Source organism: Mustela lutreola, chromosome 2 (assembly GCF_030435805.1).
Source record: "Mustela lutreola isolate mMusLut2 chromosome 2, mMusLut2.pri, whole genome shotgun sequence".
NCBI classification, from domain to species: Eukaryota; Metazoa; Chordata; class Mammalia; order Carnivora; family Mustelidae; genus Mustela; species Mustela lutreola.
Window position 1 is genome coordinate 214,304,663 of NC_081291.1, and position 26,667 is coordinate 214,331,329.

Consider the following 26,667-nt stretch of genomic DNA (forward strand, 5'->3'; position numbering starts at 1 on the left):
ATAATCCCTGTGCCTTATGGATGGGATCATCTTTGGGGACAGAAGGACTCTTTCCTCCAGTCAAGTTGGCAAAAGGGACAGATGGTCTAGCATGGGGACAGCCCGCAAGACTTGAGGTTGGAGTCCTTCCTCCGCTCCTGTCCCAGCGCCCCGTCCCCACCTGCCTGGGGCTCCCACTGGCAGGTGCGGGCTCCATCTGAACGGGATGACGAGATTCAACCCTTCTGGCCTCACTGGGATGTAAGAGTTTTTATTCTAACTCTACAGCCTCGTGTCTCTTCTTATCCTTGTGATTATTAAGAAGGTCTGGCAGATATCCAGAAGAAATATTCTCTGTAGAGCCAGAAGCTCATCTCTGGAAGGGGGGGACCGTGTGTCCCGGGGAGGGCGTGGGTCTCCAATCTCCATCATCCTGGATTGGGAAAAGAGCTCAGGCCCTTCCAACGCCAGGTTCTTCTGTTCTCGTCCACAGAAATGAGACAATGTGGTGGGCCAGGACTGGATGTCCCTGACTGGCTTTGGCAGATTTCTCAAACACATTTAAACAACTCTCTCATTTCAGAGGCTGGCAATGGACCCTCGATGTAAAGGGATGCCACTCTCTAGTTTCATACTGAAGCCTATGCAACGGGTAACAAGATACCCACTGATCATTAAAAATGTAAGTATCCCTCTTGGCTTTTCAAGCAGAGGAATGTTCTCTCAGTATTTCAGGGATCCGGGGTCATGGGCAAGATCACTGCCAACGCTCCTGGTATTTGTTGTGTAGAATCCTACACCGAGGGGATGTGGAAGCATCTGCTTGGTAACTCAGAAAGAAAAAGCTGTTTATTGTGAAAAGAGCTAATAATACACAGTCTTCAGCTGTGTGACCAAGCAGCTCTTACCTCCTAAGCTGGAAAACGGAAGCTCGGGTCTTTGGATCTTTTCTTTTTTGAGGTCTAATGCCTTCATGCCTCACTTTCCTCAGCAAGAAGGAGAAAGAAATGTCAGGCCTACTACCTAACTCCAGAAAGCCATTGTGGAGCCAATACCAAAAGATTAAAAAAAAATGGGGTTTCTGTGTTTCTATCTGTAATATGAGTGAGCAGACCCAAACATCGTCTGAGCCTGGGAATATATAACCACAAGGGTGCTAGCTCCTGGAGAGAAGTTTTTTTTTTTTTTTTTTTTTTAATCTTTTTAAGATTTATTTATTTATTTATTTGACAGAGAGAGAGAGAGAGATCGCACAAGCAGGCAGAGTAGCAGGCAGAGATAGAAGGAGAAACAGGCTCCCTGCTGAGTTCCAACGTGGGGCTCGATCCCAGCACCTGGGATCATGACCTCAGCCGAAGACAGTCACCCAACCTACTGAGCCACCCAGGGGCCCCAGTGGAGAAAGGGTTTAGATCTGGTTTCCTTTAGTGGAGACTTTAGAAACTCAGGTCTGGGCACTGGTGTGCTCATTGCTGCTGGGGTGTTACTGCCTTTTGGGTCTCTCAGTGGCAGAGTCAGGAAATATGTGTATGTATATTAAATTCATACACACATACTTCCATCTGTGTAAGTATACGCACCTACATTTATATTTCTAGTTCAATCCATGCAGATAATGCGTATTAAAACCCTTGAGTTCACACTGATCCTCCTGTTCTAATCTCATACTACGGAGGTGATTCTAGACTCTCCCTCTCTTTACTTACAACTCCTTTTCTGAGAAACCTGCCTCTCATTATCCTCAATACTTTACTTGACTGATTTGCTCAGACCCTTGATAGTAACCCGTCTCCCGCTACATAAGCCATCTCCTCTGTTCAACCCCAGCTTGGCACCACAAAGTACACTATGGCCACCTTGGCTGGATTAAATAATTCATTTTGAATCAGGCTTTCAACCTACCACTTCCTCTCTTCCAATCTGACCGTTACTATTTAATTGGCTCAATACTTTTCTTCCCCCCCCCCCTCAATATTTAATTGTACATTGGAGCTGGAAATGTTCTGGATCTAGCCAATAGGGTGAGGGGCAAAAAGAAGGAAAGGATTGCGAGTCATAAATATTAAAAAGGGAAAAAGCAATTATCATTATTTGCAGAAACACGATTGCTGCCCTTTAAAGGACCTGAAAATGAACTGAAAAACAGTGGAACCAAGAAGAGAATTCTTAAAAGGTGGCCATTTATAAGATACATGTGAAAAACCACAGCAGTACTAAGATGAAATATTGTTTATGATGTTGAGGTGGAGAAATTCTTAGCATGGCAGTGAGAATAGAGACTTAAAAGATTAGACTTGGAGCAACTTGAAAAAAAATTTAATCCTGGAAACAACCTAGATATTAAGTAGAGCAAATAAATTGTGGTAGATCTGTACTCTGAAAATATATTTTTTAAAGATTTTATTTATTTATTGGACACAGAGAGAGAGAGACCACAAGTAGGCAGAGATGGGGGGAAGCAGGCCTCCTGCCGAGTGGAGAGCCTGATGCGGGGCTCCATCCCAGGACCCCGAGATTATGACCTGTGCCCAAGGCAGAGGCCCAACCCACTGAGTCACTCAGGTGCCCCTGAAAATATTTTAAAAAACAGATTTCAGGGGCGCCCAGGTGGCTCAGTCGGTTAAGTGTCTGCCTTCGGTTCAGGTCATGGTCCCAGGGTCCTGGGATCGAGCCCCACGTCAGGCTCCCCCCTCAGCAGCGAGCCTGTTTCTCCCTCTCCCTCTGCTGCTCCCCCTCCCTGTACTCTCTCTTTCTCTGTCAAATAAATAAATAAAATCTTAAAAAAAAGACAGAGGGATTTCTATGTATTAGCATGGAATGACATCCAGAAAATGCCATTTCAATTAAAAAAAAAAAACACCAAAAACCTCCACGAGCAATCTTACAGTGTTTTACATTCTGTAAAACAGAGGAAAAACTATGTGTTTATTATCAAATACATGGAAAGCATCTAAAAGGAGTTCAAGGGATGCCATTTGACCTGTTAGCATGGTTACCTCTGGGGAGGATAATAAAAGGGAACTCTCACATTTGCTCTATGTACTTCTGTATTGTTTGGATCTTGCAGATCAAGAATGTGCCCGTATACTATTTGCGTAAACATTTTTCTTAAAACTTTCTATGTGACAAAATATCCTGAACAACAATGAAAGGCAAATGATGGCTGTAAGCTCGGTAAACGCATTTTAGACTGCAGGTACGTCAGTACTGAAATATACATGGATCACCTATCTTTGTCTATGTATCTATCATATATTGGACAAGGGGATAACATCCACAATATATAAAGAACTCATACAACTCATACAATAGCAAAAAACCAAAAATCTGGTTTAAAAATGGGCAGAGGATATGACCAGGAACTTTTCTAAAAACACAGTGCTTAAAGGTACATGAAAAGATGCTCTTTGTAATTAATCACCAGGGAAATGCAAATCAAAACCACAATGAAGTATCACCTCACACTTGTTAGGATAACTATTATAAAAAAAAAAGACTAGACGGGAGCCCGGGTGGCTCAGTTGTTCGAGCATCTGCCTTTGGCTCAGATCATGGTCCCAGGGTCCTGGGATCGAGCCCAGCATCAGGCTCCGTGTTCAGCGAGGAACCGGTTTCTCCCTCTCCCTCTGCACCCTGCCTCGCTCGTGCTCTCTCTCGATATTTCTCTCTCTCTCAAATAAATAAATGAAATCTTAAAAAAAAAAAAAAAAAGACTAGAAATAACAAGCATTGGTAAGGACGTAGAAAAAGGATTCCTTGTCCACTGTTGGTAGATATAGAAATTGGTGCAGCCAGTATGGAAAACAGATTCTTGAAGAATCTACTATTCCTCTTCTTGGTATTAACCTGAAGAAAATAAGAACACTAATTCAAAAAGATACATGCACCCCCATGTTCATTGCAGGATTATTTACAGTAGACAAGACATGGAAACAACCTGACTGTCCACTGATGGATAAAAATGTGATATATATATGTATATCACAATTTTCATTATATATATAATATATATCAATCACAATATTCCATAATGTATTATATACATACAACATATGCAATATATATATATATATATACACATATATATGTTTCAGACATAAAAAATAAACAGTGAAATCTTACCATTTGTGTCAACATGGATAGACCTTGAGGGCATTACACTAAGTGATAGAACTCAGACACAAATACAAATACCATATGATCTTTCTTATATTTGGCATCTTAAAAACAATTAACTAAAGAAAACCCCAAGCTCATAGATACAGACAACCGATTAGTTGTTGCCAGAAGCAGGGGTAGAGGGTGGTGTACATGGGTGAACTATTTTTGTTGTTGTTCTTAGTTTAAATAAATTGGAAGAAAAAAACAAAAGCAATACCAAACCAAAACCAAAACAAATGAATTCGCACAAGCCAGCTGTGTGGGCTCCTAGTCTAGAGCTGTAGTCTTTAGATCTGGCTGCCCATTAGAATCATCTGGAGAGCTCTAGAATATTCCTATGCCAGAGTCCCACCCCAGGGATGTGGTTGGGGATGAGGCATCAGGACTTCCCAGAGGGATCTTAGCTACAGCCAGGGCTGGGAGGGTAGAGCGTGGGGAGAGGGGGGCTTTTGTTGCCGATTGGTGGAGGCAGGACCAGAACAAGCATTTTTCTCGATTTAGGTGCTTCCCTAGGACTTTAAACCAAAGGGTACTTTTGAGGTGAGATATTATTCAAGGTTAGCTCCATTTGAATTATTTGTGTGTGGTCAAGGCCTAGGCAGGTACACCTTCCACATCCTCTGGTGCATTCCCAAACTGGCTCACAACCTTTCTGCATCTCTGCTTTTAATGTCCTCGGAGTCCTTGGAGAATCTGATGGTCATGGCTCTCATTCACTGAACACCTTCTAAGGCCAGGGACTTTGCGAAGTCAAATCTATCTTTCTCTATCAAATCATTTAGTCCTCCAGATAACCTTATAAAGGAAGGGGGCTATGGGGCATCCCCCCTTCTCATACAAGGAAATTGAGGCTCAGAACATTTAGGGGACTGGCCCATGCGTGGCTGGTCACTGGTAGAGCCCAGATGTTAGTGCAGGAGGTGTAGTCGTTGGCTGAGCGTGTTCTACACAGAAAACCGCACCTGTGCTCAGATGCACACCTTAGTGTGCGGTTCCGGAGGTGTGCAGATGCCTGCAGCTGGAGCGGACCTAGGAAAAGAGCCATTTTCTAGGGGGAAAATCCCTTAGGGCGCATTATAACCCCGGCTGCAGCCACTGCTGTCCTCAAACCCCGAGTCTAAATAATGTGGCATTCCCCTCCCCGCCTCCCCGCCCGGGGACTCTGCCAACAACTGGGGGGCTGTCCTGCAGCTGGGCGCTCAGAGCGGCAGCTCCCCCGGTGGGCACCCATCCGGAAAGGTGGGTGCCGCGCCCTGCCTCTGCTGGGCCCCCCCTGCACTGCCTGAGGCCGCTGTTTGTGTCCTCCGTAGATCCTGGAAAACACCCCCGAAAACCATCCCGACCACAGCCACTTGAAGCACGCCCTGGAGAAAGCAGAAGAGCTGTGCTCGCAGGTGAACGAAGGGGTGCGGGAGAAGGAGAACTCGGACCGGCTGGAGTGGATCCAGGCGCATGTGCAGTGTGAAGGCCTGTCTGAGGTAGCGCCCCGCCCCGCCAGCCGAGCCCTGGCGGCCAGCCTGGAGGAGGAGGGGGCTGGCAGGATTGTGCGCTGTCCCCTCCGGGCCACCGCGTGCGCCTTCTTTCCTCCCCCGGCCTCTGATCCGCCCTCCACCTGTCCACTGACTTCTTTATTTCCGTTTTCCGAAGTTCCGTTCCTGCGCCTTGCTCTTGCTCAGGGGGCCCCGCTTTTCATCCATCTGCTAACACACTTTAAACACATCCCCCCATATTCCCAATCAGGTCGTTCCAATTACCCACAGCCCCGGAGACGCTCCTCTGTCACTGCGCACACCCGCTTCTCTGTTTGCGCGGGAGGGACGGTTCCTTGGAGCTGTCCCCGCGGGACCTCTGCGGTCTTGCCTCCCGAGAGGGCTGCTACCAGCGCTGCGACCCCAAATCAAATGTAGTGGGGTTTGGGGGTCACACTGCTGTGTGAATGGTCTTAGTGGACTTGGGCGAGGGCTGCCTTGTGGTTGCAAATTCTCAGGTTTTGTTTGTTTGTTTGTTTGTTTTCATTCCACTTAGTCCAAGGTCAGAAACGAGCCAGTCTTCTAGTCCGTCCCTTCTGTGCTTGAGTTTACTTGTTATTCTTCCTCCGGGAGTGAGTTTTTTGTGTCCGTCTCCCGTTAGATCCCTCCGCTCACGTGGGCCCTCTATACATTGCGGGGCTCCCTCACTCCCCCTGACCTTTGAAGTGGAAGCTCAAGGTCACCAGATTCAAGAGAGATTCTCAGGGCTGAAGCTGGCGTTGGGGTTTGCTTATCTTCTGGGGTACACATTTTCATTCTGTTTTGCGCCTCTACACATTGACTTTTTATATCTTTTTTTTTTTTAATCAATTTGCTTGCATTTAAAAAGTGCATTTTTATCTTTTACTCAGTTCTGAAAGTTTTCACTGGATGTGTCAGAGCACGTAGTCCACCAGAAACAGAAGTTTTTCTTCTTGTATTTAATTCTTTTCTTGTCACTTACGCTTCCTTCAGTTTCATTGGTTCTCTCTGTTTTCTCTCTCTGCCGCCGCATGGCGCAAACACCTACACACGCACATGCACGCGCCATTCACCAGGGTTTACCAAAATGCCCAGGCAGAATGTGTCCCCCTCGTCCCCTCTCCCCGTGGCTTCTTCCTTCTCCCAGTACTTTGAAGGCAGTCACTCGCCGAGGAAGTCTCCACCAGCGTTAGGTGCGCGATAAACAGAGCTGTAGGAACAGCCTCGTGGAAATGCATTTTGGAATTCTGTGTTGATATGCAATCCAGGGGCATTCATTGGTTGGTTGGCTCACTTATGCTTTCCTCCGTTGGTCCATCCAATGGACCTTTCTCGAACACCTGCTGGAGGACCTTAGCTCAGTACTAAACACCCAGGACAATGAGAATCAGTAAGATGTGACCTCTGCCTTCCCCCCATTCTACAGTTTTGGAGGAGGTGGGGGAGGGGAGCTAACCCAGGGTTCACCAGAAAATAGGATTGGGAAGGCAGAAGGAGGGTGCTGTGGGAACCAAGCGGGAGGAAGGGACAGTCACCGGGGCACGGTGGGGATTCAGAGAAGCATGGGGGAAGGAGGCACATGGCTACGTGTTGAAGGATGATGATGTCTGTCCAGGAAGGGATCGAGGGGGCGGGCCTCCCAGGGGAGGGCACATCGGGAGCCGAGCTGGGCATCTGTAGGGCAATAGATGAGAAGGCGTTATGGCAAGTGGAAGCCAGGGAAGCAAGCACAGAGGAGTGTAACTCGATCTGCAGGCGGCACACCTCGACAGCTTTCTGAACCGGGCAGCAGGACGTGGCCATGTGCTCTCTGGAAAGGGGTCCTTCCCCGAGTCTCGAAGGTGCCATCAGGCGGCTTCTGTCTCCAGGCCCAGATCCGGACTGGTCCCGTGATTAAGTTTCAAATATACACCATCTTGGGCATTATTGGCCTCAGATGGAGAAACGTCAAGACCGTTCCCCATTCACGTATATGCAGTGTGAGCCTGGCCCCGCGGTGGCCCCGCTCTTGCATGAGGATGAACTAATGACTTCCTCTTCGTGTGACCCAGGCTGCCTTCTCTGGATCCGTTGTCTGTCCCCACATGGCTTAAACTCTCCTTTGGCCAGCAAAGGGGACCTCCAGACTCCTGTTCAGAGTGCCAAAGGGGCAAGGACACCGTCTGAAGGCTCCCATGGGGGTGTCACCTTCAGTCTTCTGGGCTCAGAGACCCTCCTCCCTCCTTGGGCCCAAGAGTGGAGTGGGGCGGCCACTCTTCCTTATGTCTATAGGTCTCTAGTCACAAAGGTGCTGCTGATTTTTTGCCCCACGCTGGAAGGGGATGGGGGACCACCAACATCTCTTGGGGGACACATGGTGTGAACCTTGTCTCCGCTGCACAAGTACCCTCCTTGGGAAGGTCTACAGGGTTCGTAGCTCCAGGGAGTATGGGCCTTGAAGGCTGCTGGGGGAGCCTCCCCCTGGGACCCGCGGGTGGGCAGGTGGGGCCTGTTAAGGTCTGACACTTGCTGGGATCATATCGCTGCTTGGGACAGCTGTGGCCTTTCCCTCCCTCAGTCTCTCCTCTGGCTACCAAGAAAGGGAGTCTTTATGGGCTCATTTTTCTGCCTCAGTCTCCCTCTGCCCCTTGCAAAACTGCTCACAGGAGATGGGAGAGTCCAGTGGGATGATAGAGCCGGCTTTCCGCAGCCCTAGGAGCCAACATCGAGATTCGGGAAGCAGCAGGAAGAGTCCCCTTCCCATTTTCAGGACGAGGGAGTTGGTTGAGATTCAATGCGCGCCGACGCTGTGTCCGCTTGCTTGCCTTTGAGGCGTCACTCAGCACCCCCAAGTTTTATAGTCACCCACGTGCTGGGGCCTGGACTCTAGCCACACCTGGGACAGTAGGAGGTGTCCTCTAGAATCATACAGAGCAGTTGCTGCTTTCCAGAAGCTCAAGGACTGTGGGAGCCTGTGTGGGGTTGTCCCTGGAGCAGGTTCATGCCCTCGACTGGGACACAGCCCATACTTATCGAGGTGGGAGGGACCCCAGAACTTTCTTCCTGCTTCCCATTTCCCAATCAATAAGAGGGAGAGGGGCCCCAATCACCCCAAGACCCTAGTGGATCCCGTGGGAGAAAGCAGTAGGAATTATACTCAAGGCTCATCTGGACCCTTGGAATCCACAGAATTGGGTCTTTGACTGATGCTGACTCCTTGGCTCTGAAAGGCACTGCCTGGGGAACCTGAGTGGCTCAGTGGGTTAAAGCCTCTGCCTTCAGCTCAGGTCATGATCTCAGAGTCCTGGGATCGAGTCCCGCATCGGGCTCTCTGCTCAGCAGGGAGCCTGCTTCCCTCTCTCTCTCTCTGCCTGCCTCTCTGCCTACTTGTGATCTCTGTCTGTCAAATAAATAAATCAAGGGGGAAAAAAAAAAAAGGGCACTGCCTGACCTCTTCAAGTCAGTCCTGGACTTGAACCTCAGACACAAGCCTGCTGAGCCCAGCCTCAGATTCTGACAGGGTCCGGGCTTTCAGACTCAGAAAAAACAAAAAATTAAAAAAAAAAAAAAAAAAAAAAAAAAAAAGGAGGCCTCACTTCATCGTGTCTTCTTTGGGTTTTGTTTCTCCTTTCTCAGCAACTTGTGTTCAACTCAGTGACCAACTGCTTGGGGCCCCGCAAGTTTCTGCACAGCGGGAAGCTCTACAAGGCCAAGAGCAACAAGGAGCTGTACGGCTTCCTCTTCAACGACTTCCTCCTGCTGACCCAGATCATAAAACCCCTGGGCTCTTCCGGCTCCGACAAGGTCTTCAGTCCCAAATCTCACCTGCTGTATAAAATGTACAAAACAGTAAGTTCGAGTCCCAGTTGCAACATTGGGGCTGCCGCTTGGGGCAGTAGAAAGTTCCTGAAAGGCCTCAGAGTCTTAGCAGGGTTTGGGGGCTGCAGCACGGAGGCGAAGGCAAAGGGGTGAGCCAGGATTTAGGGTGACCAAGCACTCGCAGAAGAGGAACGATGTTCAACTTGACCAATGAAATATCTATTAGCTTCCAAGTGGCCACCACGGTGGGTCCCTAGGTGAAGGCACTTGGGCTGGCAGGTCTCAAGGTCATTCCCAGCCCCGCCTCCAAACCTCTCCGTGTAGCTTGGAAGGAACATCTGTGCCCCTCACCCTTTCCAACAAAAGCCGATCCAAACAGTCAGCGTGTGGAGAAAGTCCCTCTGCTGTTTATTAGGTCTGCTCTGATGTACACAGCTGTGTTTCTGTGTCTTTGTGTCACAGGGTACCGTTTTCCTAAATTTGTCTGCGTGGGCGTGTTTTTACAGGAGGATTTTCTCTGAAGCCGCAGTTAGCCTGATTGTGGGGAAAAGAACAACGTACCTATGGGGATCTTCACTAGCAACTTTGTAGGAAAATCTTTGGAGGGAGTTGGCTGGTGGTGAAGTTAGGGAGACTGTTTGCTGATTAGAATTTGCTAGGGCCAAAACAGACCGGTCAAGTCTTCTTCTGAAGGACCTAAAAAAAAACCCCTGCAAAATGGAGGAGGCAAAAATACCTACATATGGTTTGTAATACATGAGGTTGATATTAATACAAAATCATTCCAGTAGAGTTGACTGGAACACGCGCACACGCGTGCACGCACATGCAACACGGTTTAATTTACTGGAACGCATGCACGTAAGCTCACACGCGCTCATCGTTCACTGAAACAGAGTCCCAGTCTGGTTGTATAATGCCTGGTGTATTGCTTTTCAGCCTATTTTCCTGAATGAGGTTCTAGTAAAACTGCCCACGGACCCTTCTGGAGATGAGCCCATCTTCCACATTTCCCACATCGACCGCGTCTACACCCTCCGAGCCGAAAGCATAAATGAAAGGTAAGACCTGCTACCTCCCAGGTCCTGGGTGCCCAGGGCCCCACCAGGGGCAGGATGCACGTAGGACATTTAATGAATCAGCAGGTCCCAACATTTCTTGACTTGTAGTAACTGCTGTCTGGAGGGACAGGAGGAAGATCTTAATACTTGTCTCTAGAGCCTCTCAAAAGTTTAACACGTGGCGTGGATTTTTTAAAAAATAAAACAAATTGAAACTAATTTTGCTTGCGAATTTCTTTGAAAGACATTTTCATCATTCTCTGAGTTCACGTTTCCCAAGGTTTCCCAGCTGCCAGAAGCCAAGAGGAAGGCAATCTGGGGATCAGCCCCGACCTCAGCTGGCTCACTTGGGCAGATGTTCTGGATCCCAGAGCACGGGGGTATTTTGCTTCAATTGCGTATTCAAGACTCAGCCCTAGAGCCAAATGAAATAGATCTTTTCTGGAGGGTGAACTTGACACAAGGCCAACAACATTCCAAAGAACATTTGTGCCAAGCAAGAAAATTGGCCAAAGTTATGGTGCAGATGGGTCTTTGAAAAATGAAGGAGAAAGCGTTATGCCCAAGTGCTTCTCCCAGAGTGTGTTTGCTTTTCCATGTAAAGTGCTTCCCTCTCTGGGAAACGGTTTTGTCCTTCCTTTGGATGGTTTTGTGAGAGACCCTTCTGGCCATCTTTGGGTGGGCAAATGCGGGATGCTTTTCTTTTTTCTTTCTTTCTTTCTTTTTTTAAGATTTTATTTATTTATTTGATAGAGATCACAAGTAGGCAGAGAGACAGGCAGAGAGAGAGGATGAAGCAGGCTCCCTGCTGAGCAAAGAGCCCGGTGCGGGGCTCGATCCCAGGACTCTGGGACAATCATCTGAGCAGAAGGCAGAGGCTCTAACCCACTGAGCCACCCAGGCGCCCCCCGGGATGCTTTTCAATAAGGGAGGGGGAGGTGTATGCCAACATCTCTGGGACAGCACCTCTCTTCCCAGGGCACTAAAGCCAAGGCAGGTCGAGTACATCAATAAAAATGTTACTCATCCCTGTTTGGCACTTTTCTGTCTTTTTTCTTCCCAAGGACGGCCTGGGTGCAGAAAATCAAGGCTGCTTCAGAACTCTATATAGAGACTGAGAAAAAGAAACGGGAGAAGGCGTACCTGGGTAGGCATCGCTCAGCGGCAGGGTCCCCGCGTCCTGCCAAGCTGGGACACTGAAGGTTGGGCCCAGGGCGTCCTCGGAGCTGGAAAGATGGGCCTGGAGGGGGCGGGGGGGGGGCGCTGAGAAAGGGTGGAAGTCGGGGAGAGGGAGGGTGGGGTGCAGGATGAGGGCGGAGCGTACATTCCGAGAGCCAGGAAGCCAGCCGTAAGGGGAAGATGGGGGGAGGCAGCTACGTGAAACCGACCTGGGGCAAACAGGGGTGGGGGGCGCGTCTCCCTGAAGCCTCTTACCTTCCCCTTCCTGCCGTCACAGTCCGCTCCCAAAGGGCCACAGGTATCGGAAGGCTGATGGTGAATGTTGTTGAAGGCATTGAGCTGAAGCCCTGTCGGTCACACGGTAAGGACCCCGAAGTCCCTCCAGCACGGGGTGGTGGCGAAGCCTTTCCTGTAAGCCCCCCGGCCAGCGTGGCGTCAAACGAGCTATTTCCATGACCCTAAATTTCCTTCCAGAACTGGTCTTTCTAACACTTGTTGAAAACCTAGGGTGGTTTTCCTTTTTTTTTTCTTAATTTAATCCTTCCCACCGTTTTGCTTTTCGGAGAGATCTGAGCGGTTGCCCTTTCACCTTGGGTGTGACGCAACCTAAGCTTCTAGCAAGGAGACTGGAAAGGCCTAGATTTAAAGTCCGTTCATCTAATGATTTAAGTGTTATAAATATTTAAGTATCATGGTTTAAGTGTGATGCTGAATGGTGGCAGTTTTCACTCAGATTTTTAAAATTTTTTAAAAAAATTTTTAAAAAATTAAAAAAAAGATATTATTTATTTATTTGAGAGAGAGAGTGAGAGAGTGAGTGGGGCGGGGGAGGCAGAGGGAGAAGCAGACCCCCCACTGAGCGGGGAGCCCAACGAGGGGCTTGATCCCAGGACCTCGGGATCATGACCTGAGCTGAAGGCAGATGCTTTACCGACTGAGCCCCCCAGGCAGCCCCAGATTCTCCATTTTATGTCATTTATCACATGTGGCAATGGGAGGGGATAAAAATGAGGGGCGTGGAGGGAAACTGCTGCCCACCGCGGCGAGGACCCTGCCCTGCCACGCCCAGGAGAGCCTGCAACCAGGTGTGAGTCCAGCAGACTCTGTCCACTCTAGGAAAGAGTAACCCGTACTGTGAGGTGACCATGGGCTCCCAGTGTCACATCACCAAGACCATCCAGGACACTCTGAATCCCAAGTGGAATTCCAACTGCCAGTTCTTCATCAAAGACCTGGAGCAGGAAGTCCTGTGTATCACCGTGTTTGAGAGGGACCAGTTCTCTCCAGACGGTGAGTAGAGAATGGCCCCCTGCAGTGTCCGCCTTCCTTCCCTGTCACTCAGCTTTTGTGGGGAAATTGCTTTCTAGCTGGGAACTTGGTGCGCAGAATTTTTTGGGCTTCCCTCCAGAGAGATGAGGTTGGCATAAGACAAGACTCAGCCTCTTCTAGAAAGGGGTCTTCATGGATGCTGCGGCATCTCAGAGAAGGTAGACGAAGCGTGCGTGGTCCAGAGTGGTCCAGCCACCCTAGAGAAAGACTATGGTCCCATGTTTCTCCAAAGCTAGAGACTACAACAAAGGTTATCCCCCAAAGTCTCAGCCCAGACCTTGAGTTCTTCTCCAAAAGCCACAGTGACAATGGATAAAGGGGTTAGTCGAGCCAGAAGAACGTCAGCTCACAACAGGTGTGGTAAGAATCAGCCGGTGCCCTTTGGGCGACATGTCTGGTTAATCAAAGGGTTGGAATCACCATTTCTCACGTCTGGGCTCCTACTGTGTTTCACTGTCAGTTTTTATTCTGGTAAGTGAAGGTTTGAGACTGGATGTTGTTACGGTTGTTTTAAATAGTGAAGTATCATGACACAGTGTTCATTCCACTAGGGCATAAATTGAAAATCCTAGTGTTGTTCTTACATTGGAGATTATTTCCATGAAATGAACATAGGGACAAAATAAAGCTGTATCTGTCCTCCCAGGGGGAAAAAAAATCCCACATCTTTTAAAATATTTTTTAAAGCTTATTTTTTAATTTTTAGCAATCTCTCTACCCAACAGGGGGCTCAGACTCATGATTCCAAGATCAAGAGTCACACGCTCTTTCCACTGAGCCAGCCAGGCACCCCCAATGCCCACATTTTATTTTATTTTTCAAAGATTTTTAAAAATGTATTCATTTGGGTGGGGGGAACACAAGTGAGGGGGAGGGGCAGAGGGGAAGGGAGAAGCATGTTCCCCACTGAGAAGGAAGCCCAGTGTGGGGCTCTATCCCAGGACCCTGGGATCATGACCCGAGCCGAAGGCAGACACTTAACCGACTGAGCCACCCAGACGTCTGGGATTCCCACATTTTAAATGGGACCGTGAAATAAGGCTGTTTCCAGTACGGGGCATACATAGTATATTCCAATAAGGAATTCCTCAATGAATAGATGAGGAATAAATTATGGTCTGGAGGACCATTTCACACCATCCTGTAATTGCCTAGCATTTCAAACGTATTCAAACATACTCACATCTGCTCTCCTACTGATGCTCCGTATTTGACGAAAAGCGATGCCGAGAGCGCCCAGCCTGCAGCCTCCTCTCCCACACCTCCCATTTGCTCTCTGGCTCATGCAGGGGCACAGGAAGGACCAGCCCTCGCTCACCATCCTTGACGTTTCTGAAAAGGATGTGACATCACGAATGTGCCTTCTGAACCCACAGAGATACTACTTTCCAATCTTTGTCCTGCTGATAGGACGTCCAATGTTGCATTGCCTCCTGGGAAGCTTATAGCCCTTTGGAGGTGCCCAGGTGTGGGGAAAGGCATAGTCTCCGTTTTTACCTACTTCTAGGCTCAACTTTGTCCCCACCCTGGTGTCCTTTTTTTCTTTCTTTTTCTTGTACTCCACTTAAAAATTATGCTCTGTCATTGTAGTTCATGGATTCCTGTAAATGGACCTACTTCTCCTTTGGAAGAGGGGAGAGTGTGTCGGTTCGCTGAGAAATTCCTAATGCCTTCCGTGCCTTGACGTAAAGGAATTCTCTCTTTGAGCACGGTGTTTTTTTCTCCTTGCAGATTTTTTGGGTCGGACAGAGATCCGTGTGGCCGACATCAAGAAGGACCAGGGTTCCAAGGGCCCAGTTACAAAGTGTCTCCTGCTGCACGAAGTTCCCACAGGAGAGATTGTGGTCCGCTTGGACCTACAGTTGTTTGATGAGCCATAGGGAGTGGGCCCAGCATGGTGCTTGGCCGACTTCCAGCCCGCGGCGGCAGGTGCAATCTGGAAATGGTGTGGCTTCCCTAAAACCACCGTTTGACATTCAGCCACAGGGCAAAGGGACAGTGAAGACAGGCCCCTCAAAACTTCTAGGAATAGTTCTTGACAATCTTTCCCCGCACCCCAAACAATTTCCCATTTTATGAAACAAAAACAAAATGTCTTCCTTTGTCCTCACTGCTGGTCTCATCGTGGCTTCTAGGAGCTTTGAAATCCCAGAGCCCCCAGCTAGATACGGTTGGGAGTTGGGCCCATCCCTGGGCCTGAGGTGTGGGTCTGGTTACTGTACAATAGATTTATAAATGCAATGTCTGTATTTTTGGAGAACTCATGTAACGCTCCTATTTCTTATCTCCACCGGTCCCTGAATAGGCCCGTTGATCTATAACGCCTGGTCCTTTGTGTATTTAGAAATTATTATGAAGGTCCTGTGGCTGCCCCAGAGTCTTGTTTCCCCGCTGGGACCTTGTTTGAAATGCTGCCCTGAATACGATCACTCGGGGAGATGGTCTCCTGATCAGAGAGCGTGCTAGCTCTTTGAAAAGCTGGTCCATGGACGATTCTAGCAGGTGCACTGTTAGAGCCATTCCAGTCCCCTCCAGGTCTTTTATTGATAGATGTCAATGAAAACTATCACTAGCTACTATCAGGTGATTCCATTTTGATTTCCAGCACGTTTGGAAGATGGCTAAGGAGGCGTGTTATCTACAAAGTTCGACTCTGCTGGATTAGATCACCGCAGGTCCTCTGAAAGGCTTCTTTACGATGCCACTGGGTCCTGGTTGCCAGCCCAGCTAGAAAGTTCTCTTTGGCTTGGAGATCCTGTGGTGTTTCATGAGAAGAGTAATCGCCGCTGACCAGCTCTGAGCCTGTTTTTGCGGGAGTGTGCTGAATCCTGGTTGTCATGGGGAATTCCAGCAGCCGTCTTTGCTATGTTCCCAAGAAAGACGTCCCCAAGACGCGAAGAAGAAAAGTGACAATCCGGAAGTGGGGTGGAGGAAGGTGAAGGAACTTTGTTATGTGGTGTGGGGAGAAGCTCGAGGAGCACCCAAGCCTCACAGATCAAGGGAGGAAGACCCAAGACTCTCTCCCCTCCTCTCCCACACACAACCAATCTCTCAGTAATGGAAATACATGTGCTTGTTGCCAGAGTCGGGAGTGTATGACCATGTGCCAAACTGTTTGGTTTGAGTTCTTTGATTTTTTTCCCCCTTCAATGCCAGGAGATAGGCTGGTTAACTAGATAATAGCTTGATTTGCTAATGAAGAGTGTGGGTTGTATTTTGTTCGCATGTGAATGTCCTCCTAATCCCAGTGTGTCGTGGTCATGAAATGTTCTTTGCATGTTCTCTTGGTACTGGAGTCTAGTTTTCCTGTGTTAGATGGTGTTCTCTTTGACTGTAGGTTTTTAGAATTTAACTAGGGTCGTAGAAGTGCTTTATAAAGGGTAGCGTCAACATAGTGGCCAACTCTCCACTTTGCTGGGAATGGAATGCATAGTGTCGTAATTTCCCATAAGAGCCTGTCATATTCCAAGCAATTTTTAATAGTGTGTGTGTTAGAGAGGGCAACAAAGTTTACATTTCATACTTTTAAGAAACACTTTATTATTTATTTATTGAAGATAGTGTAGAATTTTGTATCGAGAACAACAGACAAGTATTTTTTAAAAACAAACAGACACACCCTTTAGCTAGCAACTTTCAACTGAGCCCTGTTAGAGACCAAGTTTAACTTCAGGCATGGGTTTGTTTACCACTCCCCGGAAGAAAATACAGTTAGACCACTTTAAGTTTATATTTTCTGACCGTTGTTAAGAAACTGTGTGAAATTAAATCTATAAGTAGACATACAACTCACGCTTTCCTATTTCTGTAACTAATTCAATTTGTTCAGTGTATTTATGAAGGACATGTTCTAAGGTAGAGACAAAATGTACGTGATGGGTAAAATGGGGTAGTTTTGGATAACCATTCCCATCCCTTTCCTTCTGGTTGGGGAGGCCTTTCCTTCATTGGCTCTCTTCGTGTGTCATGCCGGTCATTGCTGTTTAGGCAGGTAGGATGTGACGTGAACAGTGACAAGCATCTTGTAACCCTTTTAGGTCTGCGAGGTCACCCACTCCCAGCATCCCATGATCGGAATTCATGTAGCATGAAAACACAGTCTGTGACTCTTTTTCCCAAGTGACTCTATTAAGCATCCCTGAGATGTTCCTCCAGGGTAGGGATTACGGATTAGTGTCCTTGTCCTCTCTGGTGTAATCTGGACGGCGACCGGACCTACCTAGGGATGAGTTAACCTGGTCCTCAGATCCAGCTGTGACTCATTAGTCATACTGGTGGGGGGACAGAGACAAGTAGGCAGCGCCTACTTTGACCTCTATCCCTCACTTCTGCCTTTTTGGCCACCTGGGCTCTGTTCCCTAGAGATGATGTCTCTTTCCAAGAAGCGATCTGTTTCCTAGCTCTGTGCTTCCAAACGCAGGGTGTCTGTAGGCCACTGTATCCTGGCATCCTGTTCCCAGGCCTCCAGACGCCCTGCAAGCTTCCCTTCTTCTCTGAGCTGCACTGACCTCCTCTAGCCCAGCAAGGGGCTTTTCTGCTCACAGGCTACGTGCTGAGCTCAGGAGCCTGCGGACTGGGGCTTTTCATAGACTAGCTCTCTTGAAGGGACAGACCATAGCCAGTCCCTCTGGGGCAGGGTGTCTCTGGCTGATACTGTGTTTCCTGGCAGACAGACAGGCGGCAGCATGTCTTGGAACCAGGTTCTGCTGTAACCAGGAGAGCCTGGAGGGTTGTCCATTCAGACCCCAGGCTCGCCTGACTCTGGAAAGGGGACTCTTCTAGGCGAGGGTCATCAGGGATGACCCTTGGGGCCAAGGGACAAGGCTGGAGTCCCCGGGGAAGGGTGAATGCGGGTCTGCCACCCAAGACCAGGCAGTCTCTCTGGGAGCTGTCTCTCTGGGAGCTGGCTGGTGCATTCATAAGCCACTGACCATACAGTGTGGGAACATTCTAGAAATCAGTGGGGTTGGAGGACAAGGGCCGAATGGATGGGGTGCTTCTGGTTTTATCAGAAAGGTTGGAGATTTGGGAGTTTATTTTAGAGTTTACCACACCGCTTGGTAGGAGAAAAAGCCTTCTCTATCTCTTCTCCAAATAGTTTCTTCGAGCTGGGGGGACCTTTTGATTCATAGAAGAAAATTTGTTTCTGTGCTAAACAACTTGAAGAATTTCTGCTGGAAACTGCTAGTGGTTTTTTTTTTTTTTTTTTTTTTTTTTTTATGTTATTTCACGTGCTCTCTTGCCTTTTATTTTATGTTGCCTGCCTTCTCTTTCCGAGGGTGGAGATGAACGTTCCTGCAGACAGGAGCACTGTGGAATGGATGCCGGCACAGTCTAGAGGAAGCAGGGTCATTCCCAGCGTGAGGTGAATGTGAGGTTGGCCGAGGGTCTGCTCACTCCAGGTGGGCCTGCTCTCTAAGTTAGAGCCTCCTGGGCCGGAAGGTGAGGTGAGGGAAACTGGGGATCCCGGATGTTCCTTCTTTGTTTCCAGTATAGGAACTTGAGTTCCTACTAGGGAAGAGCATAGTTGGTGGTACCAGAAGCCAGTGACGAAGTGAAGCCCTCAGACGCTGTGTTCGGAGCTACCCTATGAGGTATTCGGTCAAAGTTACACCTGGAAGGTGTCACCACCTTCTCTTCCTGCCCTGAGGTGCTGACATGCCTCTTCCTGCGGGGAAGTTGGGTCAGCAGCCAACACTCTCCTGGCAGTGCCCTGAGTCATGCCTTGTGCGGGCTGTTTCATATCCTGTAAATCAAGTTGGCCTGTTGATTGTACTTGGAAAATGGCTGTTTATTTGAGTGAGAGGAAAGGTAGAACTTTCCTTTTATGGCGTCAGATCCAGGATGTGTTTGTAGGTCATGGAGCTCAATTAAGGTACATCACCTGATGTCTGCAGGAGCTAGGATATCTTCCTGATAAGCATGGAAATCTTCCTCCAAGGGAAGGCTAGAAACGTCTAACAGGTCTCTCTCGGGAGGATTGAAACCCAGATTCCCCCACGTTGGAAGGTCTTAGCTCTGGGTTGTGATCTCTTAGTAGCAATGCTAGTAGCATACTATTCGGATTCGGGAAGTCCCCATGCTGTTCCAGGCCTCTGTCTTAGGGGACTGGGAGGTGGACTAGAGAGGTTTGCCTCTGTGGTATCTGTGGTCTAGTTGTGGATCTGATGTTATGTTATTTAAATGACACCCAGTGCTTGTAAAAATTCATCTCCGCCTCTAAATAATTGCATCAGTGACAGGCAGATCAGTTCCTCCATGTAGAGGAACCCTCTTGCTCTGACTTTTGGGGACCCCATGTGTGGTTGTTGTATTTCAGGGCAAATCTGCCCCTACTGTATGTCAGGGGTTTTGTGAGTTTGTTTTTAATAGGATTCCGTTCTACTTTCTATACCAGCTTCTAGTGTTACTGTCATTTGAATAGTGTGACTATTTTAGTATTCAAAGCCCACCAAGTAAGACTGTTCAGAAGTGGGCTCGTTTGGTCAACCTTGAAAAAAAAAATGGAGCGTTTCTCTGCTCTTTCCTGAGAACTAACCAGTAACCAGGGTTTCTTTTTACTCAGTGGGAGGAGTAGAGATTTTTTTCTCCTAGGAACACTGGTTTTGTACTTTCATCCTTTAAAAAAATAACATTCCTGTGTGGCTGAGTTTCTAAAGCTCTATTTCTCTGCATTTCGCCTCTTATGCTCAAATGGCTTGCTTCCTCCTGTTTCTCTATCTAAAAAGAAGGGGGGCCCTCGGGATGAGCGTCATCCGGGGAACCGGAGAAGGTGGGGAGGCTCGGCGGCGTGTGGGGGAGGAGCCCGCGGCTTCCCTTCTCCCCACTGTCGCCGCCAGGGGGCGATCTCCCTCCTGGAAACCGGCGGGTCGCGCGGGGGGGGCTCCCGGGTTCTGGCTCCACGGGCTGTGGAGTAAATCCCGGGGCCAGACCGAGGGTGGTGAGAAGAGGGCAAGAGTTGGTGGCAGGCGTGGGCAGGGGTCTCAGCGCCCCCGGGGTACCTGGTGACCCTTTGCCGCTCCGTGGTGCCGGGGCTGGTCGTGGGGTGGGGGGAGGCCTTCAGCTTTCGCATCTGCTTTGTGAAAGTCCCTGAGACTCGGCTCCCCGGGGTTCTCGGGTGGCAGTTGGAGGCCCCCCCGTCCCCCCAAGGAGGCGTCCTCTCCCACGAAGGTTCTAGGAGTCAGGTCTTTACTGGGACTGGAGAACAGTCTCTCCAGGAGACCAGGACTTCCTGGAATTCAGACGCAGAGCACTGGTGGGGGACACAGAAGCTCACTGTGCGGGGTGTGTACGGGGTGTGTGTGTGAGTGCATGAGTGTGTGTGAATGTGTGGTATACGTGCGGCAGTGTCTGTGGTATATGATTGTGTGTGTGTGTGGTCTGTGGTATATGTGGTATGTGTGTGAGTCTGTGGGGTGTGTGTGGTGTGTGAGGAGAGTATGAGCGTGAGTGTGTGACAGTATCGGTAGTGTGAGTGTGTGGTGTGTGACGGTGTGTGGTGTGTGTGTGTGAGAGGGCTGTGTGTGGTCTGCGAGAGGAGAGTATGAGCGTGAGTGTGTGGTGTGTGTAAATGTATATGGTATGTATGTGAGAGGGTGTGTGGTTTGTTGCGAGTGTGTAGGAGTGTGTGGTGTGTGAGAGTATGAGTGTGTTTGGTGTGTGAGTGTGTGGTACGTGAGAGGATAGCATGAGTGTGAGACTGTGGTGTGTGTGAGGTGTGCTCTGTGTGTGCGCGTGGTGTGTGAGACGGTGTGTAAATGTGTGTGCTGTGTGTGATCTGTGTGTGTGGTGTGCATGCGATACATAGGTGGGGTGTGTGTGTGTCACTAGGAGAAATGAAGATACGTGGATTGAACAAGGGAACAGATGGGTCCGACAGTCCGTCGGCGCATTCAGGCCCCATGAAAAATACAACATGAAAATCTGAAGCCCCTTATTGAAAATTATGACGAATTTGGAGGCGGTGACAGCAGAGAATTAAACTAAGTGTGGGCCCTTCTAAGCACACAGTCCCCCGCGATGGCATAGATCACACCCCCAGGAAGCTGGCCCTGGGCCCGCTGGGTTTTCAGTTGGTCTTGGAGCGGGTGCGGCTTTGTCTTCTGTCTTCTTTGGAAAGTCTCCTGGCAGGTTGTGGGGAGCTGGGTGCCAGTGCTTTTGAAAATGTCTGCTTTAATTTCACAGAAGCACAGATGGTCTAGGCTAATCAGAGGGTACAAGACCCGAGCCCCTCGGTGACAGCTGCGCCCCAGGGCCAGAAAGGGAGTCACCTGTCCATCTCTTGGCCCATCTGCGAGGGCCTGCCACAAGGTGCCCAGAGGCCTAAGAGCCTCTAACCCACTGATTTGAAATGAAATCCTTCCTTTTGATCTTCAGTTGGCCACTTCCTTTTGATCTTCAGTTCCCCTTTTCTAGTAGGACAGAGAGGCTTTCTGAGCCTCTGCCTTCAAAGGACCATCCAGGGGAGAGTCAGGAGAAGCAGGGAGGCCAGGGGGAAGGGCTCATGTCCCTTCCCCAGGGACTGGACGCTGCTTGGTCCAAGGCCATCTCTTGGAGAGAGAGCTGCAGGGTCCCGGGCAACTTCCAGTCAGGGCTTCCCGGCTGGGTCGCATGGATAGTTTTGGAGCCTGGAGAGGTCAGGAAAGAGGAGAAAACCCACTGTGTGAGCAGCCTCAAGTTGTAGAAACTTCTTGAGGCGGACGATCTTGGACTCGATCCTCCCGCCATGCACCTGCTGTGAGTTTCTTTCACAAAGCAGCTTCTCGCTTCTTTGTCTTGCACTGGGTCCGACCCTCCAAAACCTTTGTGGTTCTGCTGGTTCTTGTCAAATCAGTCTAATTTCTACACACACAGAGCAATAATCCTCTCTGTTTCCCAGTTCTGTCCTGGGATTAGAAAGCTTGCTAAGTAAAAATGTTGACAGAAAGTTGCACAGACATTGCAAATTCATCCTTGTGGAAGTGACTGCCTCGCTTTGAAGGAAATAGCAAATTCTAGCTTTGTTTCGCCACGTAATGCAGTCTTCCACATTCCTGAAAGCTCGGAAAATATCTCCCGGAGGCATTGACTTAGCATTGTGCTGGCATCATATTTCTCGAACGAACGTGTTGATGGGCATTTTACCAATCAGCGTCCTTCAAACGTTATTGCTAGATAGTCACGTGTCAGAAGGCAGATATGCTGGCAGGATCTTTGATAATGATATTTATTTGTACACATGCGTTTAAAACACACATTGCCAATAGTCCAAGTGTCTTTGAACTGTGAAGCCAACTTCAGGTGATGTCAGCTGAAACCCAGCTATCTGAAGTCCAAAACCTCCTGGCCCCCTCCTCCCCACTCTGCGTAGATCGGGAAGTTGGCAAGCATGTAACTCATGTTGTATTGCCTTAGCTACATTAGCTTTGTACCCTCACATCTACAGGTGGTCAGCGTATGTGTAAATACATGTATATACGTGAGAAATCTACAACAACAACAGCAACAAAATGTCCTGTGTATGATAATCGGCTCTTGGCATCTGGTTTTCTGCATTTGGTAGTTTCTGGCTAAGAAAAATGCAGAATTCCACCACATAATATGAAAAAGTTATGCTCCTAAAAAGGTTTGTCTTGAAATCTCTGCTGTGTGTTTTTGGGAATGTCCTTAACTAAATGTACATATGGTATGGAAGAGGCTATGCCGGTCAATGTTGCATAAACTAACACAGATTCTGTAGTCGAAATATTTAACTTGTTATTGTAAAATGTGATTTGTCATTGAGAGATTATTTTTCTGTATGTATATGAGAGTATTTTAGGAATCTAATTTAAGTGCATAGAACTATAGAAAAAAAAAATAAAAACCTATTCCAGGAGTAGAAAATGCTTAATCAGATTACTTGGGTTCAGCCCAACTAAATTTCTTATATTCAAAAGAAAATATGAATTGCATATGTTAGATATTCAAAGAAGTCATTTTTGGGGACAGAGAATATGATTAATGGAAGTGAAAGGGGTGGTGTGAAAAAATGACAAGCATCCTTTAGCTACGACCTCAGATGGGACCTTGGTGTTTCATTAAAAACTGATTTGAGCAGGTAACATTCTGGAGGGCTTTGTATCAGGAAGTGACAAGAGGACTGAGAGCCTGTTTCCCATCAGATCCATGTACTACAGAGGCTTCTAGAAGTTCTGGAAGTTTGGTCAGGTATTCAAGACTGAACCAAACACCCTTCTAGAGAGTTCAGAACATGAAGGGAGGTGCCCTGCCCCTGGCTTCCAGATCACCCTTTACAGCTCTCTTTCTGGATAGATTGCACATATCCCTTTGGTGTTCGTGTTTTCAGTGAAATTTCCTGGGGCATCTTCACCATCTCCACCTGTTGCATAGCTGGGTGGGTTGGAGAATGAAGCGTGCACAGCAGCCTCCTTACGTGCCTGTGTCCCTCACGGAGATCCCAGGGGCAAGAGGCCTTCCTTATCTTCCCAGAAAAGGATCAGAAGTCCAGGCTGATTCTAGGGGACAGACTGGCCACCAGGAATGTCCCTGCGGGCCCCCTGTGGAAAGATGGGAGTACATGGTCCCATGAAACTCAATGTCTAAACCCCCGAGAGACATATTCGGTAGTCATTTCTGGAGGTGGCTGGACTTCCCTGATCGGAAGTGATGCAGTGGAGACAATAGCTAGTTTCTGGGAAGATGGGGCCCTGCGTCTGGGTCCCTGCCATGGAGAGTGTAGGGCTGTGTGTGGGGGGTGTGAGCTTGGGTTTTCAAGAGGTCTTTCAGCAGTTAGCTGTGTGCTTCTTGATGCTACTAGCTGATGGTTGGAGTCCCTTATTGATAAGCCTGAAGACTGGGGGACACTGGAGTCCATGGGATTTCCTAGACTTCAGGGGGTGCTGATTCTGGAATCTGTGAGTCATAGAAGGAAACTGCAAATCACCGTGAGGAACTATGTGGATGTAAGTGACTCTGGTCCCAAAGATGGAGCCATTCAGAGATCTTGTTCAAACTCGGCCTGAGGAGCCCAATCCCAGGCCAGCCAGCAGAACCAGATGAGCTCTGGTCCATTCTGCCCAGCACGGGGGCTGACCCTCCTCAGCACCATGCCCTCTTGGCTGGGGCAGCAATAGGGCTGTGAGTGGGAACGAGTCAGTCAGTCAGTACCTTTCAGGCCCTAGTTGTCTTGAAAACTTGGGGGACAGGAGAAGCCAGAGCATGAAGGTCCTGCCCAGCAGTGCTTACAAGCCACTCTGGTTAGCCTTTACCTGTTTGGAAAAGAATGTATCAGTCTGAATGAGTCCCTTGTGTTTCCAGTGACAAATGGGTCATAGTGCTGGTGGCATGTCGCTCCCCTCACAACCCTTCCCTGGTAGGGGTGGGGGTGGAGGTGAGACCAATCCCCCCCCACCCCGCCATGGATGTCCTGTTGACTGTAATATACTTCTGTTGCCAAATAATGGTACTATTTAACTTTCCATGGAAGGGAGACTATATTGTCTGATATGTAATGTCTATGGAGTTCTAAACATTATTAGACTCTATCATAAATTGTAGAATTATGTGTATCTGTCTAAGGTTTGATGAAGCAGGGCCAAAACACGAGGTCGCTTTTTTCGTTTGTTGAAAAGAAGATGAGGTTATTTCTGCTATTTGAGTGTCCCTTCGGCACCTTATTGTGTATGCAATGTTCAATTTTGCCGACTCAGCCTATGGTAACTGATTTTTTTCCCTTAAACCAGTAGCGACATCGGTACAGTTTGCTATTCCTGTGTATCTTGAACCTAAAAAGAACAATCTCTTCAAAACAGCTCTGTGTTCATTTTGACCTGGATGGTTTAAATTCACATGGTTCATGAATAAAGTGAGAAAGCCAACCCTGTCACGGTGGATTATTTTGGGTTCTTTCGGTCCCACCTCCTTTCTGAGCAGACAGGAAGCAGATAGCTCTGCAAATGGCTTCTCTTCCGGTGCTCTTCTTTCTCCTACGGATAAGGTAGTCGTGGAAAGAAAGCCAAACTTAAAACCAAACTAAACCAACGAGCCTTCCTATGCTTTCTTCAGACAGATGTTAGTGCCAAGTAGAACTCGATTTCCCAGTACTGAGTACTTCTGAGAATTTGAGAAATCGGTGAGGTGTGGGGAAAGAAACACCGGGGGTGCGGACAGGGGAGCAGAAAGCTAGGATTGTCTTACGAAGGCATTCAGAGTATTACTCTGGCTTTCCGTGAAGTTTCCTACACCAATAGCTCTGTGTTCAGAGCCTTGAGTTTTAGCTCTGGGCACCATTAGCAAACCCAATACTGAATTTTGTTGTTATCTGAATTTTAGGGAATGATTTATAGCATTTTCTTCTGATCTGGTTTTAAGGTAATTCTTCCCAACTTCATCACTGGTTTCTCTGAATATGAATCAGTCCTTTAAGCTCTCTGGTTGGCTTGAATGCCAGTTGCATTGTTAGAGCACATTAAAAAAAATTTGCACACTAAAACAGCATGTCTTCACCCTTTTTAAACCAGGAGGCTCCATTTTTCATAAACCTAAAAATCCTATGCCCTTCCCTTGGTTTCCTGAGGTTTTAAAAAATAAATTAAATCTCATCATAAACAAAAAAAATAATGCATTTCTTTTCCAAACTATATCTAGTTCTCTTTGAGCTTGATAAGGTGCCTCTTGCATAGCTCAGAGGGCAGAAGGAATAAATACCTATTTAACCCAGTTTAGGAGCCAGCATAATCAAGGAAATAGTTTATTCTAGAATATTTATTTTTTGCTAATTATAGAAGACATATTTGTTAATGCTGAAAATTCAGCAAACACAGAAAAGTACAAAGGAAAGAAAATCAGTTCATGGAGATATTCTTCCACATGAAAATAAATGTTAACATTTTGATGCTCACCATTCCTGTATTTTCTTGCTCTGTGTGTGTGTGCTAGATGCTCTTTTTGTTTTTGTTTTTAAAGTAGGCTCCGTGCCCAGCGTCAAGCCCAACACAGGGCTCAAACTCTGTGAGGGCTCAAACTCATAACCCTGAGATCAAGAGTTGGATGCCTAACCAGCTGAGCCACCCGGGTGCCCCAAGGTGCTCTTATACTACTTAATAGCTAATATTCATCGAGCACTTCCCTTATGCAAGGCAAAGCCCAATTATGTAATTTATATAAATCTTTTCACTACTATTTTATTGATTGCTTTCTTTTAAGTCATATGTGTGTGTGTACATATATTTATGTATTACATTATGAATATATATATATTCTTCCACAACTTGATTTTTAAGGACTGCATAGTATCTCATTGTCTAAGTGTACCGTAATTTATTTAAACAATCCCGAATAGTCACATTAAGTTGCTTTGTAATCATCCCCTTGCTTGAATACCAATGTACATGGATCTGTGGGTAGAGTGACCCACCGGTGATCTGATAATCACATAGGGCAGTATTTGAAGCATTTTGTCATTTCCCTTGTTGCTGTGTGCTTAACCAACAGGAACGTTGTTGGGTTTGATCTGAAGGATTTGGGCAGTGCTACAGCAAAACATTCTCCTAAAGATATTTTGTCCATCAGCTGCCACATGTCTTAGAAGCTTCTGGTTTTACAGTGATTTGCATGTGTTGTGCTTTGCCTAGTGCCCTGTGGGGCTGGCTGTTGTCAGGAGGCAAACTGTGATGTAGAAAGACAGGGCT

At 47.9% G+C, this 26,667-nt stretch overlaps 1 protein-coding gene across 4 annotated transcripts in view; it reads left to right on the forward strand.

The window, feature by feature from the left end:
• ITSN1 (intersectin 1) overlaps nucleotides 1-24,860 on the forward strand; it is a 221,217-nt gene extending 196,357 nt beyond the window's left edge. For 3 of the 4 annotated variants that reach the window (XM_059164652.1, XM_059164654.1, XM_059164653.1), the window contains 8 exons: nucleotides 563-661; nucleotides 5,451-5,618; nucleotides 9,246-9,458; nucleotides 10,368-10,489; nucleotides 11,554-11,636; nucleotides 11,946-12,029; nucleotides 12,785-12,958; nucleotides 14,729-24,860. In XM_059164652.1, the coding sequence (XP_059020635.1) occupies nucleotides 563-661; nucleotides 5,451-5,618; nucleotides 9,246-9,458; nucleotides 10,368-10,489; nucleotides 11,554-11,636; nucleotides 11,946-12,029; nucleotides 12,785-12,958; nucleotides 14,729-14,877 (1,092 nt within the window). In that variant the 3' untranslated portion in view covers nucleotides 14,878-24,860. Of the gene's footprint in view, nucleotides 1-562; nucleotides 662-5,450; nucleotides 5,619-9,245; nucleotides 9,459-10,367; nucleotides 10,490-11,553; nucleotides 11,637-11,945; nucleotides 12,030-12,784; nucleotides 12,959-14,728 lie in introns of those variants that run through there. The other variant, XR_009351206.1, reaches the window with a different exon arrangement.
• The last annotated feature ends 1,807 nt before the right edge of the window (nucleotides 24,861-26,667 follow it).